Source organism: Neomonachus schauinslandi, chromosome 4, assembly GCF_002201575.2.
Source record: "Neomonachus schauinslandi chromosome 4, ASM220157v2, whole genome shotgun sequence".
NCBI classification, from domain to species: Eukaryota; Metazoa; Chordata; class Mammalia; order Carnivora; family Phocidae; genus Neomonachus; species Neomonachus schauinslandi.
In genome coordinates this window covers 83,197,887-83,215,184 of record NC_058406.1, presented here as the reverse complement: position 1 = coordinate 83,215,184, position 17,298 = coordinate 83,197,887, and the positions used below count along the sequence as shown (strand labels likewise).

Below are 17,298 nucleotides of genomic sequence, written 5' to 3'. Positions count from 1 at the left end.
GCAATAGCAAAGAACTGGAAACAGCACAAATGTTCACTGCATAGAGAATGGATAGATAAATAGTGGCATGGTCATAAAAGCTAGTTGCAGGAAGATAGAATTTGATACCATTTTTATAAAACTCAAAAATAAGCCAAGGTAAACAAGATATTGTTAGAGATTCATATATAACATATGGAAACAAAGGTATGCTGAACACACAACGCAGGATGATGTTTACCTCAGGTGAGAGGAAGGGTTAAGAGGAGCAGACAGTGTGACCTTCCCGAGAATAGGAAAGGTTCTATTTGTTAAATTGGGTAATGAGTTCAAGGTTTTTGTTATTATGTGCGACTTACCTATATGTTACATTATTCTTTTGTAAGTGTACAATGTAACACAAATTTTAACAGCGTCATTGAGCTATATACCATAAAATTCACTTGTTTTAAGTGTACAATTCAGTGATTTTTAGTACATTTTACAGTTATGCAGCCATCGCCACAGTCTGGTAATAGGAAATTTCCATCACCATAAAAAGCTTTTTCCCATTCCCATTCCCAGTCATTTGCCATTTCCCATCCCCATTCCCAGCCCCAGGCAACCACTAATCTGCTTTCTGTCTCTGTAGATTGTTTTATCTACAGATAAATAGAATCATAAATAGAATCATGCAATATATAACCTTTCAGATCTGGCTTCTTTTACTTCCCATAATATTTTTGAGGTTCGTCCATGTCACAGCATGTACCAGTGTTTCAGTCATTTTTAAGGATAAATAATCTTTTATTATGTGAATATACCACATTTTGTTCATTTGTTCATCTGTTGAAGAGTATTTGGACTGTTTCTAGTTTTTGGCTATTAAAAACAATGCTATTGCCATTATTCTTGTACTAGTCTTTGTATGGACATATGTTTTCCTTTCTCTTGGGTAGATACTTAGCAGTGGAACTGATGGGTCATAATCAGTCACTTTATTAATTAGGAAAAGGAAAAAATGGTTCTTTGGTTCTTTTGAACTCAAGCAAAAGGAATAACTAGTAAGTAGGTGGCATAACTGTTGACGCTGAAAGATAAGGACACACACCACACTGAATGTGGAAGTAGTAATCCATTGAGGTCAAAAGAGGGTAAAAGAAAAGAATAACCAAATATTTTCTTGGGAGAAGGTAGAATTAAAGGGAAAGTTAAGAGGAAGAAGGTGGTATAGGGGCCCTGGGAAGAAAATAATTCACTTCAAAGTCACGGCTACTACATCTTGTTTTTAAAAACACATGCACATATGGGGTTATCGAATAAGTAGTGCCTATAAAATGTTTTGTTAATAGGAAAGTTAAAAAAAATTAAAGTTCTTTTGACTTTCCAGATTTTGTTATAAAAGTAATGATTTGGATTTATTGCTTATAATAGTTTGTATGTGAAATATACTGAAAAGCAAATAAAGCAAAAAAAAAGTGTGAGTTTGGGTAATATTAGACAGTAAATCTGTGAAATAACTGAGAATTTGTTTCACAGCCACTAACCTTCAATGTTGAGGATTTATAATGTTTTTTTCCCATTTTTAAAAAAGATTTTATTTATTTTCACAGAGAGAGAGAGTGAGAGAGATAATGAGAGCAGGAACACAAGCAGGGGGAGGGGGAGAGGGAGAAGCAGGCTCCTGGCTGAGCAGGGAGCCCAATGTGGGGCTCAAGCCCAAGAGCCTAGGATCATGACCTGAGCTGAAGGCAGGCAGATGCTTAATGGCTGAGCCACCCAGGCGCCCCTCCCATTTTTTTTTGTCTTTAATTCTTTAATTTTAATTCCCATCTAGACGGCAAAAACCAGGCAAATGTCATCCTGGAAGTTTCTAGAAATTAGTGTCCTAGTTACTCTGAGAAAGACTATTAAAGCTCTGAACTTTTATATTCCCCCCAATCAACTTGACCGGAATTTGACATTCTCCAAGAGCCAAGTAAATCAAGGTTATATGTCTGTGATATATACTATATATGCTGGGCAGCTGCATCTGACAACATTCTCTAAGAAGAAAAGATAATGTCTTTATTTTAGACATTAGGTAACCTTTATCTTCTGTGAAAGAAAAAACTGAAAAGGCGATTTAGGTCACCAAGAACCCTCCATGGGAATAAGGAATACCAGTCACTGGGTAGGATTCCAGCATAGACTTGTGACTCAATTAGTGGTACAGAGCCTTTGCTACAAAGTATAGAAATGTCCCATTTTCTGTAGTCAAGGCGGGTACAATACAAGCCGAAAGGGGTATTTTCGTACTCATCAGGTCTTCACCGTTAACTCTCTCCAAGTGCCTTCCCTTTGTGTTCCCTTAACAGTCTCTATTTCCACTTCATGGATGAAAAAGTTGGTCGTTGGTGGACACAGCAATGGCTTGCCCAACTTGGTCCCCGAAACTAACTTTGAGTGCCTCCCCAATTGCCCCGCCTCCAGCGTGCTCTTTTACCTCCTCCGGGACTCTCCCCCCACGCGCAAAGTTATCTCAGGCCCCGCCCCGCCCGCTGGTTGGCTATGGGGTGGGAGGCTCGTTCCTTCCCTCGCCATTGGCCGCTCAGGGGGAGGTGCGTTTCCCGGCTCCCAATAGGTCGCCCCCGCGAGACAACTCTAACAACCACGGAGCATGTGTCATTTCCGGGTAAGATGGCTGCAGTGCGTGTGCTGAGGTCCTGGAGCCAGAATGCTGGGCGGCTGGTAAGCGGTTTGGGGCTCATTTGACGTCGGGAAGGAGTGATTTGTCGCTAGTATTCCCGGGGAGGGTGTTACTTTGTCGTCCGAGTGCCAGGCGGACAGGGCACGCGAGATGGAGAAGTGGAAGGATGTATGCTAAACGAAGGGCAGAGAAGGTGGCGAGCGGACCGGTCCGGAGACCCACTCCCTCCTTACCTGGCCGCATTTCTGTCGCGACTCCGTCTCTTTCCAGCTTTATCTACACCCAGCCCATTTAGCCTTTCACCCGTTAGCCTTTTATTGGGCACCATCTAGGTGCTGGGCATTGTGATAGGCACTGGGGATATGGAAATATATATTCATTCAGCATTTATTGAGCACCCACTGTGTGCCAAACACCGACAACACGACCCCTGCCTCGGAGAACTTACAGTCTAGAGGAAGAGACCGGTAAAGCAAAGCATAACACCACGGGTCCGTGCCTCCGAGGAGCAGAGAGATTCAGATTTCATTCTGTGGACCTGCGCCACGTATCTTTACAACCTTTTTATCACCAGAGCTACGACCTACCACCATCTCCCTTGAAGTTTCTCCCTTTGAACAACCATTTAGCACCAGACACCTAACATCCCAGTAATCATAGTGTTTCGTCCTATTTGCATAGCCTTTTTCCTTCTGGGATCCCTCTTCCCTAACGTCTTACAGTGGTCGACCCCTGATCTTACAAAATCTGTCAAGAGCCTCCTGTGTACCAGGTACTGTGCCAGGCACTCGGGAAACAAATGTGAGTAAGAGAGACCCCTGCCGTCTCAGATTAATTACAACATTGTGGTGGAAGGCAGGGGAGAAAGACATAAACAAGGATTTTATTTATTTATTTGACAGAGAGAGAGATAGGGAGAGAGCACAAGCAGGGGGAGTGGCAGGCAGATGGAGAGGGAGAAGCAATCTCCCCACTGAGCAGGGAGCCCAATCAGGATCTGATCCCAGGACTCTGGGATCATGACCTGAGCCGAAGGCAGATGCTTAACCGACTGAGCCACCCAGGCACCCCAGACCTGTTTCACTTTTGATTCTAGCCTATAAATCTCCAAAATTTAGTCATTATTCCCCACCTTGCCCCCAACTGCAGCTATCCTGGTTCCTTCCTAATTGGACTTTCTGCCTCCAATCGGTGCCTCTCCAACCCATTCTCCATAGTGTAACCAGGGTGATCTTATAAAGTAAGACATGCATTTGAGAATGCCATTTCCTTGCTTAAAACTGCTGCAAGCAAAATGTCCAAAATCTAAAAGACTGTGAGGTAATTTATGATCTGGACCTTTCCAAATCTCTCAGGCTTCATTTCTTGCTGAAACCTACTCACCCCAGCCCCCACTCTGACACTTCCCTCACCCTTGCCCCACACTGAACCACACTGGAAGTACATTGAGCTTCAATTAATTAAACATACTGCTCTCTCTCTCTCAACTCCAGACCTTTGCACATCTATTTCCTCTGCTTTAAAGACTCTTGCTTTCTTTCCCTATGGCCTCATCTGCAATACACCTCATCTCCTGGATTACTCCTACTCATCCCTTAGATCTTACTTCAAGTTTACTTTCTTGAAGTAGGTTGGTTCCCTCCTTTGTGTTTGTTTTTAATACTCTGTTTCTCCCATTATAACACTATGGTCATCATCACCTCTTTCATTGTCTTCCTTTGTAGGTATGGACTGTACATTCCATGAGAGAGGAATTCATCTATTTTGTTCTCTAATCCCAAGTGCCTGGCATAGTGTAGATACTCAATAAACATTTGTTGAACAACTCAGTAAAAAGTCTATTTTTTCCATCTGTTAAAAAGTTATAAACAACAAGAAGTCTTTTTTTTTTTTTTAAGATTTTATTTATTTATTTGACAGAGAGAGAGAGAGAGATCACAAGTAGGCAGACAGGCAGGCAGAGGGAGAGGGAGAAGCAGGCTCCCTGCTGAGCACAGAGCCCAATGTGGGGCTCGATCCCAGGACCCTGGGATCATGACCTGAGCCGAAGGCAGATGCTTAACCATCTGAGCCACCCAGGCGTCCCATCAAGGTCTTAATACTTATAGTAAATTATTAACAAGGCCTTACTATGTTGTGTTTTATACTCCCCCATTGCATCAAGCATTGACTCTTGATTAACTTATCATATTGAATTAACATTGAACTTTTCAATTTTGTCTGTCTTCCTGTAATGAAGTGTAAGCAACTTGAATTTAGGGACTATATTCTGTAGCTTATTTAGCTTTGAATTCCCAAGCCCAGCACAATCCCTGTCTTTAGGAGTGCTCAACAACTGCCTGTTTTAATTATTATTTATTTCCTTATTTGAATCTGCTAGAACTTTGTTTCATCTCCTATTTTTTGTATTCTGTTTCTAGAAAAAAATGTATTTTTTAGCTTGACAAATTATTTTTTTTCCTTCTCCCTGCTGTTGCTTTTTTATCTTTCCATTCAGCAGCTTCACTAATGTTTTTTTAGCCTTCTCTTAATCCATTTAATCTCTATCACATACTGTCTGTTGTACTTATGTTGCTTTCTCCTTTTCCACTGTAAATCACTTCAGGAGCCTGTTATTTCATGCCTCAAATACTATAATAGTATCTTAACTTTTTCCTCTCTTACTTGGCTTTCCTGTTAATAATCAATAAACTGCAACTGTATTAATTTCTTAGTCCTTTTTCTTCAATAATCTATAGTGTAGGAGTTCAAACTCCTTATCCTGACATTTACAGTCATCAGTAATTTGGTCCTTGAGCCACTTCCAATGCTCCCTTTTATAAATTTGATCAAGCCAAATCAAGCAACTCACTGCCTGAGGAGACAAATTCCGGCAGCAGTTCCTTTGTTTATTCTGTTCCTTCTGCCTTAAAAGTGCATTTCTGCTCTTTAATTATTAATACTATGCAAGGCCCACCTCAACTCTTCCTCCTGCAAGCCTTCCCAGATCAAGCCAACCTGAAAAAACAAAATAAAACACAAAAAAACTCTACTAAAACTCATCTAAAACCTACTGCCTATACTTATTACAAAAAACTAGAGCATACATGCCCATGCATGAGTGTGTGGGGTGGGGGGGGGGGGGGGATAGTGTTTCAGCTAGGTTATAAATTCAAAGTGGGGATTATTTCTCCTACGTATAACAATGTGGTGTGAGAGAAAGAGCTTCAGCTTTAGAGTCAAATTTACTTGGTTTCAGAGCTGAATTTTGCCATTTGTTTGTTTTGTGACCTTGGGCAAAGCACTCATTAGTTTTTCAAAGAGGGCTAACGTGCCTTTTCTAGAGATAAAAAGAAGATAAAAAAAGAGACTTTTAAAGTACCCAGCTCTTAGGTAGGAACTCAATAAAGTTTGATAGTTCCTGCCTCCCTTGCCTGGTGAGTAGTTCTTCAATAAAAGTTGCCGTTGTTGAAGGTAGGACCTTCAACAAAGGTTTTTTTTTTTTAAGATTTTATTTATTTATTTACTTGACAGAGACGGCCGAGAGAGGGAACACAAGCAGGGGGAGAGGGAGAGAAAGAAGCAGGCTTCCCGCTGAGCAGGGAGCCGGATGTGGGGCCCAATCCCAGGACCCTGGGCTGAAGTCAGATACCTAATGACTGAGCTACCCAGGCGCCCCCTTTCAAAGGTTTTTTAAAAAACGATTTTTTTTTTAAATCAAGGTGAATCCATATAATTCAAAACTTCCATTTACTGCCCTAAATTAAAATTTATGAATGTCTGATGAGGTGTAAGTTGATTTACGCCTTTGATTCTGTTGTTGACTAAGATCCAGGGTTGAGGGAGTTGAAGGAGAAAGAAAGGACACAGAAAATGGGGGTTTGGGAAAGAGAATTCTTTCACTATCTGCTAAGTTGTTTTGTTTTTTTAAGATTCTATCCATTTATTTGACAGAGACACAGCGAGAGAGGGAACACAGGCAGGGGGAGTGGGAGAGGGAGAAGCAGGCCTCCCCCGAGCAGGGAGCCCAATAAGCGGCTGAAGCCCAATGCGGGGCTGCAGCCCGATGCAGGGCTCGATCCCAGGACCCTGGGATCATGACCTGAGCCGAAGGCAGATGCTTAACAACTGAGCCACTCAGGTGCCCCCCTATCCACTAAGTTTTAAGCTATCAATTTTAGTTAAGTTTTATGTTTCCTGAATGTTAATAAGAATACAATAGGTATTGTAAAGATTAGTTGCTTTATGATTATCTCTTAAGATAAAACTAAGATGCATGATTTAAGATTATTTATGTTTTAGGAAGGGGATCTTTAGTTTTTCTTTGCCTTCAGAAATCAGTAACAGCTTGGAAATTAAGGTGAAATATCATGTAATAATTTATATGTATTGTTCCTATTGGTAAACCAAATATTTGTTTTTATATTATTTGCTCTCAGAAAAAGAACAAAATTCATTATAATATGGCTATAACACATAACATAATACGTATTATAACATAAAAGGCTAATCACCACTAAAGGATAAAGTACATGACAATAAAGTAATTTTTTAAATTAAAAGTAACTCCTACATTAATAAAAAAATTTCAAATACATTCCACTATTCTCAAATACAGTAAGGGGGTTAGAAATTTTATGTTTAGGGGCGCCTTGGTGGCTCAGTCGTTAAGCATCTGCCTTCGGCTCAGGTCATGATCCCAGGGTCCTGGGATCAAGCCCCACATCGGGCTCTCTGCTCAGCAGGAAGCCTGCTTCTCCCTCTCCCACTCCCCCTGCTCATGTTCCCTCTCTCGCTGTGTCTCTCTCTGTCAAATAAATAAATAAAATCTTCAAAAAAAAAAAAAAGAAATTTTATGTTTAAAAGTGTGATGTAGTTAACCAGGTATTAATAATGTTGAAATATTAACTTTCAAAATAAAATAGTCTATTTTTCAGACACATAGGTTCTAATATATCAAGTTGAATAGATTCATGTCTACTTATTTCTATTACATATTGTCTTGCATTAAACTAAGATGTTATACAAAATGGTTATACCTAAAGAGTCATCTGTAAATTACAGTAAGAAATAATAGTAAGAAAACCTTTCCCTATAGCACTACACATGTTTTTCAGTGTCTTTAGATGCTAACAGTCAGTTTTGAATTGTTTAATAGTTTTAGGAAGTCTTTAGTGACTTGACTGCACCTACAAACCGATGTGTTTGTATAAAATACATTATTAAAATTTCTTCACTTTCACAAGAAATTTTAGGCAAGGGTCATAAACATATAAACAAATCTGACTCCAAGGATGTAGTTTTACTAAATAAAAGAACAAAATAATGTTCTCTGGGTACTAGGGTTTAAGTTCCTTTGATTTCTTGAACAGAAATACTAAAGAAATAACCAATCTTAATAAACTTGATTTTCACTGATTCCAGATTTTGGCCAGTTCAGATTTTGGCCTGGATAATTTCATATTGTTTCTTTGTGATAATGACTGTTTTACTTTTAGAATAGACTTGAAATTCAGTATGTACTTACAGAGATAAGCCATCAAGAACATTCACAAAAGCGTTTACTTTTTTGTTTTCTCATCTTTAGATTTGTGTTCGCTACTTTCAAACATGTATGAATGTTCATGTTTTGAAGCCAAAATATGTGTGTTTCTTTGGTTATCCTTCATTCAAGTATAGTCATCCACATCAGTTGCTGAAAACAACTGCTGGTAAGTATGATCTCAAAATAGCCTATATAAAATAATGTTTTATATCGTACTCAGAACTTTTTATTTTTTGAAGATTTTATTTATTTATTTGACAGAGAGAGACACAGCAAGAGAGGGATCACAAGCAGGGGGAGTGGGAGAGGGAGAAGCAGGCTCCTGGCTGAGCAGGGAGCCCAATGTGGGGCTCGATCCCAGGGTCCTGGGATCATGACCTGAGGCCCAACAACTGAGCCACCCAGGCGCCCCTCGTACTCAGAACTTTTAAAAAAGTAATTGAAGACTTATCAAAGTAAAAAAAGTTAACCTTTTCTTTCTAGCCCAGCCCTCCTTGCTTTCCCTGAATCTATCCTTTTCTTATCTTCTTTTTTCTGTGACCCCCCCCATCCCTTTCATATCTTTACATTAATGCTTGTGTCTTCATAATATTGGGAATGGGTTGTCTTGGGCCATCTGCTCTTTTTTTTTTTTTTTTATTCTTATGTTAATCCCCATACATTACATCATTAGTTTTAGATGTAGTGTTCCATGATTCATTGTTTGTGCATAACACCCCGTGCTCCATGCAGAACGTGCCCTCCTCAATACCCACCACCAGGCTAACCCATCCTCCCACCCCCCTCCCCTCTAGAACCCTCAGTTTGTTTTTCAGTCCATCGTCTCTCATGGTTCGTCTGGGCCATCTGCTCTTTATCATGTGGCTCATCTAAGTGCAATAGTCAGGTAAATTGTTGACTTAGCAGATTGTATCCTTATACTGTCACTGTATTACTGGTTGCATGAAGCACCTACCTCAGTCTGTTGTGTTAAGATTGTGTGATGAAACATCCCAAAGTGTTCCTAAATAGAAAGTTTTCTGACTTTTACCATTTAATTACCTTTCTCACTTCTTTTTCTACCCTCAGTAAAGAACTTGAGGTTTAAGTATTAGATTTGGCAAGGGCACTAAGATTTTTTTTCTGATATTCTATTTAGAACTCTCATAAAGAACCCTAGCCATTAAGCTTTTGACAGATACTTGATGCCTTAGTCTGTGCTAGCAATGAAAAATGGGGGAATTCCAGGCAAATCCAACCCCTGAGATCAGTCTTTCCATGCCTTTTTATAGGTCATCTTCCACAACACCCTAAGATACATAAACCCTACCTTTGCCTTTTTTTTTTAACATTTTTATTTTTATAAGTTGATCTTTTCTCTTTATTTCTCAGAGAAAATAGAGGCCATTCAAGCAGAAACTCCCACCTTCCTGCTCTAATCTCTAAACACCTTGAGCTTTGGGTTCTTGGTCTATCTATTACTAGCAGTGTAACTTTAAGCAAGTTACTTAATTCCTTTCTATTTCATCACCTGTAAAATGGGAGTAATCATACTGCCTAACTCATTGTATTGTTGTGAGAATAAATTCATTTAACACAAGTATTTATTGATCACCTGCTATCTGCCAAGGCACTGTTCTAGGTGCTTGGGATACATTCTCTTCCTATATTCCCTAACTCAGTGAATACTTAAGCTAGAAACCGGAGACTTCCAGATTCCTGTTTCACATCAAATTGATTACTGAGATTTATTAATTTGACATTTTATGTGGTTCTTAAATCTGTCTTTTTTTCAGACAGCTTTGAAAATATATAAATATATTAAATTCTGTACTTCAGTTTCGTACCTGTAGTAGCCTCCTAACTGCTTTCTCTGTCATCCCTTCCCCAACCCTATCCACCCACATTCCTGCCAAGGAGATTTCTTTCTAAAATTAAAGATATAAAGTTACAGATCTGAAATTGCAGATGGTATTCCCTATTGGTTAATTATTGTTGAATAACAACCCTGCCCATGACTTTAGGCTTAAAGCAACAATGATTTATTATTTCGCAGGATTCTGGGGGTTACCCAGGTGGTTCCTCTGCTGGTTTCACCTGAGCTCACTAATATAACTGTATTCAGCTAGAGGATCATCTGGGCTGGAAGGTGCAAGATGGTCTCACATACATGTCTGACAGTTGGTGCTGGTTTTTGGGTGGGGTGTCTCATTTCTCCTCCACATGGCCTTTCATCCTCTAATAGACTATAGCAGCTTCCTTACTCTGGGATCTCAAGTTAGTATTCCAAGAGGGAGATTGTAGAAGCTGCGAGGTCCTTTGAGGTCTAGGCTCCAGAATTTGTACAACTTTACTTCTGCTATATTCTATTGTCCAAGCAAGTGATTTGCCAGCATAGATTTAAGTAGTGGTAAATTAGACTCTACGTCTTATGGGAGCAGCTGCAAAAAAATTATGACCATATTTACTTACCACTGGCTCATGATCACCTGCAGGATAAGTTCCAAACACCTCACTGTGGCACAGCAAAGAAAGCCTTTTTAAATCTGGACTGATTTTTTGCCACGTATACTATCTTCAGCCATAGAATTGCGTGTTATTCCCTAACCATGCTATGCACTATATTTCCATGTTCTTCTTGCACATGCTGTTCTTTGAATAATATTGTTTTGTATAGAGGTGCCGTAATATATTTACTTGCCATTTTTCGATGACTTAGATTGGTATCCCAGGTCTTCATTTTAACGCTATGATAACTATTCTTGAGCACAAATCTTTGTGTACCTCTCTTAATTATTTCCTCAGGGGAAAAAAGTCTTAAAAGCACAGTTGTTTATTGAGTCAAAGATACGAACTTTTTTTTTTTTTTTAAGGCTTTTGATACTTAATACCAAACTATTTTTTCAGAAAGGTTCCAGTTTGTACTATGAGCAGCAGGCTGTGAGAGGACCGAACTTACTAGAGAGGAAATAAGAGGTGCCTAATACCTCCATATCAAAAATGCATTTGTATTTCTTAACCATTAACCTCTCTCCTTGTATTTATTAAAGAAAATCTTATGACCTGAATTGGCTTGTTGTGTGTTTTGTAAGCAATTTTGATGAATAGCAGTCTGAAGATAGAGGAGCACTCTTGAATCGGTTCAGAGCCACTTGTTACCCTGGAAAAGTGAGAGGATCCATACCTACTTTCTGTTGACCAGAAATACTTATTCTTGGGAATAATTACCATAAAGTATCACTTGCATCTAATTGTTATAAGAGTGGGGTAGAAATTCAAAAAGGGATAAACAATGGTAAGAGGAAGGAGAGGGACTAAAACTTAATGATAAGTTGGCAGAACATGGTTTGGACAGATGAAAATTTTTCAAGTTGTCTAGATACGGACCTACCTGATCGTTAGCCACTAAGAATGAGAAGAGTTACATGAAGTCAAAAGAGATCTAAGAACAGGACACTAATGGTTATTACAGTTTAATAACAGAAAACAAGGAGATCCAGCTAGCTGGGCCTTCTATGCCCTTGTAAAAGAGCATTATTTTGGAAGTTGGAAAATGGAGGTGCTGTGGCAGTTATCAGTAGGTCTGTGATGCTGATTTATTTAAGATTTATTTAAATCTTTGATGGTTATGAATGACGCTTATGCTTTTAAAAATTATAAAATACATTTTTGTCTGTAAAATGCAATAGTTTCTGCCTCTGCTTGAGAATATTTTCTCATTTTAGCTGTGAAAGTATCTGTTAGGAATACATTACTTATTTAATGAGACCATTTCTCATTTGTCTTTGAAGCTCTGCAGGGACAGATTGTTCAATTCAAACTCTCAGACATCGGAGAAGGGATTAGAGAAGTAACTATTAAAGAATGGTAAGTTGGGGCACCTGGCTGGCTCAGTCAGTAGAGTATGTGATCTCGATCTGGGGTTGTAAGTTCAAGCCCAACGCTGGGTGTAGAGATTACTTAAAAATAAAATCTTAAAAAAAAAAAAAAGAATGGTAAGTTATTCTGAAAAAGATTTTAAGTCAATGTAAAAAAAATTTGTGTAAAAATAAATAGGAATTATTTAAGTTGAGAAACTCCTTTCTGTAACAATGCTTTTTTTAAAAGCAATAAGTTTAGTAAGTTTTAGTTTAATAGTTTGTGTTGCTAATATGTTGTTAATACAATTCATCATACATCATGACATTTTATTTGATGTAATCGCTTAAGGATTATCTTTTCTTTTAAAAAATTTTTTTCACTGCCCACCCCTCACTTCAGCTAAAAAAGATAAATCAGTCTGTAAAAGATGTTAACCTGATATGACCATGTGCTTGAATGACGTTTGTATATGAACTATTTATTTCCAGACTATTTTAAAATCATGATAGAGTCTAAGCTCTCTTTACTAAAAATGACCTCAGTAAGAATGCCAGTACATTTGACTCACCATTCTGTTTACATATATTTTTAGGATAGGTTAAAATATAATACCAAAAGGTATCAATCAAAACATAATTTTTGGAAAGGTTCAAAGTTTTTCAAAAAAAGCCTTGAAACAGCCTCCTACTGCCTTCATCATTCTTCTACTTTTCCTTCTTTTACTTTTTGGAAAAAAAAGAAACACCTCTGGGTAGTGAACTAATTTTTAAAGGTGTCTACAAGTAGCAGTGAAGGGGCGCCTGGGTGGCTCAGTCATTAAGTGTCTGCCTTCAGCTCAGGTCATGATCCCACGGTCCTGGGATCGAGCCCCAAATTGGGCTCCCTGCTCTGTGGGAAGCCTGTTTCTACCCTCTCCCGCTCCCCCTGCTTGTGTTCCCTTTCTCGCTGTGTCTCTCTCTGTCAAATAAATAAATAAAATCTGTAAAAAAAAAAAAAAAAAAAAATAGAAGTAGCAGTTAAGATGAATAAATAGAGGCTCTCTCACCATAGTTTTATACTGCTGAAGATCCTTTTAAGAATCTGATTGAGGGGCGCCTGGGTGGCTCAGTTGTTAAGCGTCTGCCTTCGGCTCAGGTCATGATCCCAGAGTCCTGGGATCGAGCCCCTTATCTGGCTCCCTGCTCGGCGGGAAGCCTAGTTCTCCCTCTCCCACTCCCCCTGCTTGTGTTCCCTCTCTCGCTATGTCTCTGTCAAATAAATAAATAAAATCTTAAAAAAAAAAAAAAAGAATCTGATTGAGCCACCTGTACTTTCTTTCTCTGTAGTTCTCACTATTATTACTTTGTAAGTTAGAAAAGAATAAGAACATAATTGTGCCTTACGGTTGTGTCTCTAGTGGCATTGTGGGATTAAGGAAAGCAGTGGATGTCAAATCAGAAGAGCTTGACTCTGAAACTTACTAACCATCTTGCCTGGGACTCATGTGGTCTCTACTGAGCATTGATTTTTTTTTTTTTTTTTTAAAGATTTTTTTTTTTTTTTTTAAGATTTTATTTATTTATTTGAGAGAGAGAGACTGAGAAAGAGAGAGCATGAAAGGGGGGAGGGTCGGAGGGAGAAGCAGACTCCCTGCCGAGCGGGGAGCCTGATGCGGGACTCGATCCAGGGACTCCAGGATCATGACCTGAGCCGAAGGCAGTCGCTTAACCAACTGAGCCACCCAGGCGCCCTTTTTTTTAAAGATTTTTTAAAAATTTATTTATTTGAGAGAGAGTGAGAGAGAGAGAGAGCACATGAGAGGGGGGAGGGTCAGAGGGAGAAGCAGACTCCCTGCCGAGCAGGGAGCCCAATGCAGGACTCGATCCCGGGACTCCAGGATCATGACCTGAGCTGAAGGTTGTCGCTTAACCAACTGAGCCACCCAGGCGCCCTGAGCATTGATTCTTAATGTGTAAAATGGGGGAAACAGAACTTACTCTGCCATCTCACAAGGGTTATTGAAAGGATCAAATAATGTAATATATAGAAAATGCCTTTTAAATCTGCAAAGTATTATGTACATTTATGCTTTTGATACCTTCTTTCTAAGACAAAGACTAGTCTTTGTAGATTTCAGATTTTTTTTAACATTCCTTAATTTCTACCTCTTATTAATTCTCTAGACACATATGGTTTTTGTTTTTTTGGGTTTTTTTGTTTGTTTGTTTTAAGATTTTATTTATTCATTTGACGGAGGGAGACACAGCGAGAGAGGGAACACAAGCAGGGGGAGTGGGAGAGGGAGAAGCAGGCTTCCCGTGGAGCAGGGAGCCCAATGCGAGGCTCAATCGCAGGACCCTGGGATCATGACCCGAGCCGAAGGGAGACGCTTAAAGACTGAGCCACCCAGGCACCCCAATGGGATTGTTCTCTTAATTTCTCTTTGTGCTGCTTCTGTAGTGGTATGTGGAAATGCAACAGATTTCTGTACATTAATTTTATATCCTGCAACTTTACTGAATTCATTTAGCAGTTCTAGTAGTTTTTTGATGGAGTCTTTGGGTTTTCTATATATTCGTATCATCTCATCTGCAAAAAGTGAAAGTTTTACTTTTTCTTTACCAATTTGGATGCCTTTTATTTTTGTTATTGTTGTCTGATTGCTGTGGCTAGGACTTCCAGTATTATGTTGAATAAAAGTGAAGAGAGTGGACATCCATATCTTGTTCCTGACCCTAGGGGAAAGGCTCTCAGTTTTTCCCCAATTGGGATGATGTTAGCTGTGGGTTTTTCATATATGGCCTTTATTATGTTGAGTTATGTTCCCTCTAAACCTACTTTGTTGAGAATTTTTATCATGAATAGATATTGTACTTTGTAAAATGCCTTTGTCTGTGTCTATTGAAATGATCAGATGGTTCTTATCCTCTTATTGATGTGATGTATCAATAAGACTTCTGTTTGTTTGGAGTTTTTTTGCTACTGATTCAATTCTTTGCTGGTTGTCTGTCTATTCAGTTTTTCTATTTCTTCCTGATTCAGTCTAGGAATTTATCCATTACTTCCAGGTTGTCCAATTTGTTGACAGATAGTTTTTTATAATATTCTCTTATAATTGTTTGTATTTTTGTGGTGGGGGTGGTTATTTCTCCTCTTTCATTTGTAATTTTATCTATTTGAGTCTTTTCTCTTTTTTTCTTGATAAGTCTGGCTTGAGGTTTATCAATTTTATGGATTTTTTTCCAAAGAACCAGGTCCTGGTTTCATTGATCTGTTCTATTGTTTTTTTTAATTTCTATATCATTTATTTCTGCCCTAATCTTTTTTATTTCCTTCCTGCTGGTTTTAGGTTTTGTTTTTTGTTCTTTTTTCTAGCTCCTTTGGGTGTAAGAGTTTATTTGAGATTTTTTTCTGCTTCTTGAGGTAGGCCTATATTGCTATAAACTTCCCTCTTAGGACTTTTTTTGCTACATCCCAAAGGTTTTGGACCTTGTGTTTTCATTTTCATTTGTTTCTATATACTTTTTAAATTTCTTCTTTTATTTCCTGTTTGACCCATTCATTGCTTATTAGCATGTTATTTAACCTCATTATATTTGTGATCTTTCCAAATTTTTTCTTGTGGTTGACTTCTAGTTTAATAGCTCTGTGATCAGAAAAGATGCATTGTATGACTTCAGTCTTCTTGAATTTGTCAAGGATTGTTTTGTGGCTTAATATGTGATCTATTCTGGAGAATGTTCCATATGTGCCTGAAAAGAAGGTGTATTCTCCTGTTTTAGGCTGGAATGTTCTGAATATATCTGTTAAATCCATCTGGTCCAGAGTGTCATTCAAATTCATTGTTTCCTTGTTGATTTTCTGTTCAGATCATCTGTCCATTGATGTAGGTGGGGTGCTAAAGTGCTCTACTATTATTGTATTATTATCAATTAGTTCCTTTATTTTTGTTATTAACTGTTTTATGTATTTGGGTCCTCCCATGTTGGGTGCATAAATATTTACAATTATATCTTTTTGTTGGATTGTCCCCTTTCTTATTATATAATGTCCTTATTTGTCTCTTGTTACAGCCTTTGTTTTAAAGTCTATCTTGTCCAATGTAAGTATTGCTACTCCAGCTTTCTATTTTTTTCTTTCCCTTTTTTTAAGATTTTATTTATTCATTTATTTATTTACTTATTTTAGAGAGAGAGAGCACAAGCAGGGTGGGAGAAAGAATCTCAAGCAGACTCCACGCTGAGCCTGGAGCCTCTGCAGGGCTGGATCTCAGAACCCTGAGCTCATGACCCAAGCCAAAATCAAGAATTGGACCCTCAGCCACCTGAGCCACCCAGGTGCCCCATACTCTGGCTTTCTTTTGGCATCCATTTGCATGATAGATGTTTCTCCATCCCCACTTTTTTTTTTTTTTAAAGATTTTATTTATTTATTTGACGAGAGAGAGATAGCGAGAGTAAGAACACAAGCAAGGGGGAGTGGGAGAGGGAGAAGCAGGCTTCCCGCTGAGCAGGGAGCCCAATGTGGGGCTCGATCCCAGGACCCTGGGATCATGACCTGAGCCCGAAAACAGACACTTAACAACTGAGCCACCCAGGCGCCCCTCTCCATCCCCACTTTCAATCTGCAGGTGTCTTTAGGTCTAAAATGAGTCTCTTGTATGCAGCGTATAGATGGGTCTTGGTTTTTTTTTTAATCCATTCTGTCACCCTATGTCTTTTGATTGGCATGTTTGATCCATTTACATTCCAAGTAATTATTGCTAGATATGTACTTTTCGCCATTTTATTACTTGTTTTGTGGTTGTTTCTGAAGATTTTCTCTGTCTTTCTCTCTTTCATGGTTTACTGGTTTTCTTTAGAGATATATTTGGATTTCTTTCTCTTTATTCTTTGCATACTTATTAGTGGTTTTTGATTTGTTGTTACCATTAGGTTTGTGTATAACATCTTCTGCATATAGCAGTGTAAATTAAGTTGATGGTCGTTTAAGTTTGAACACATTCTTCTCTCCTTCCTCCATTTTAGGTATATATTGTCATATTTTACATCCTTTTATTTGTGAGTTCATTGACTGATTTTTTACAGAAATATTCATTTTTACTGCTTTTGTGTTTCCTACTGTCATATTGTCACTCTTGGTCTTCCTTTCCACTCAGAGTCTCTTAGTATTTCTTGCAAGGTTGGTTTAGTGGTCATGAACTCCTTTAGTTCTTGTTTGTCTGGGAAATTCCTTATCTCTCCTTCTATTCTGAATGATAAACTTTATCACTAGCAAATTGTTGGCTGCAGATTTTTTCCATTCAGCA

General features: G+C 38.6%; 1 protein-coding gene across 1 annotated transcript in view; it reads left to right on the top strand.

Moving 5' to 3' along the window:
* The first annotated feature begins 2,637 nt into the window (after positions 1 to 2,637).
* Positions 2,638 to 17,298, top strand: part of DBT (dihydrolipoamide branched chain transacylase E2) — a 47,941-nt gene continuing 33,280 nt past the window's right edge. Inside the window, exons 1-3 of the mRNA XM_021690026.1 lie at positions 2,638 to 2,688; positions 8,214 to 8,337; positions 11,942 to 12,017. Of these exons, the coding sequence (XP_021545701.1) occupies positions 2,638 to 2,688; positions 8,214 to 8,337; positions 11,942 to 12,017 (251 nt within the window). The remainder of the gene's footprint in view (positions 2,689 to 8,213; positions 8,338 to 11,941; positions 12,018 to 17,298) is intronic.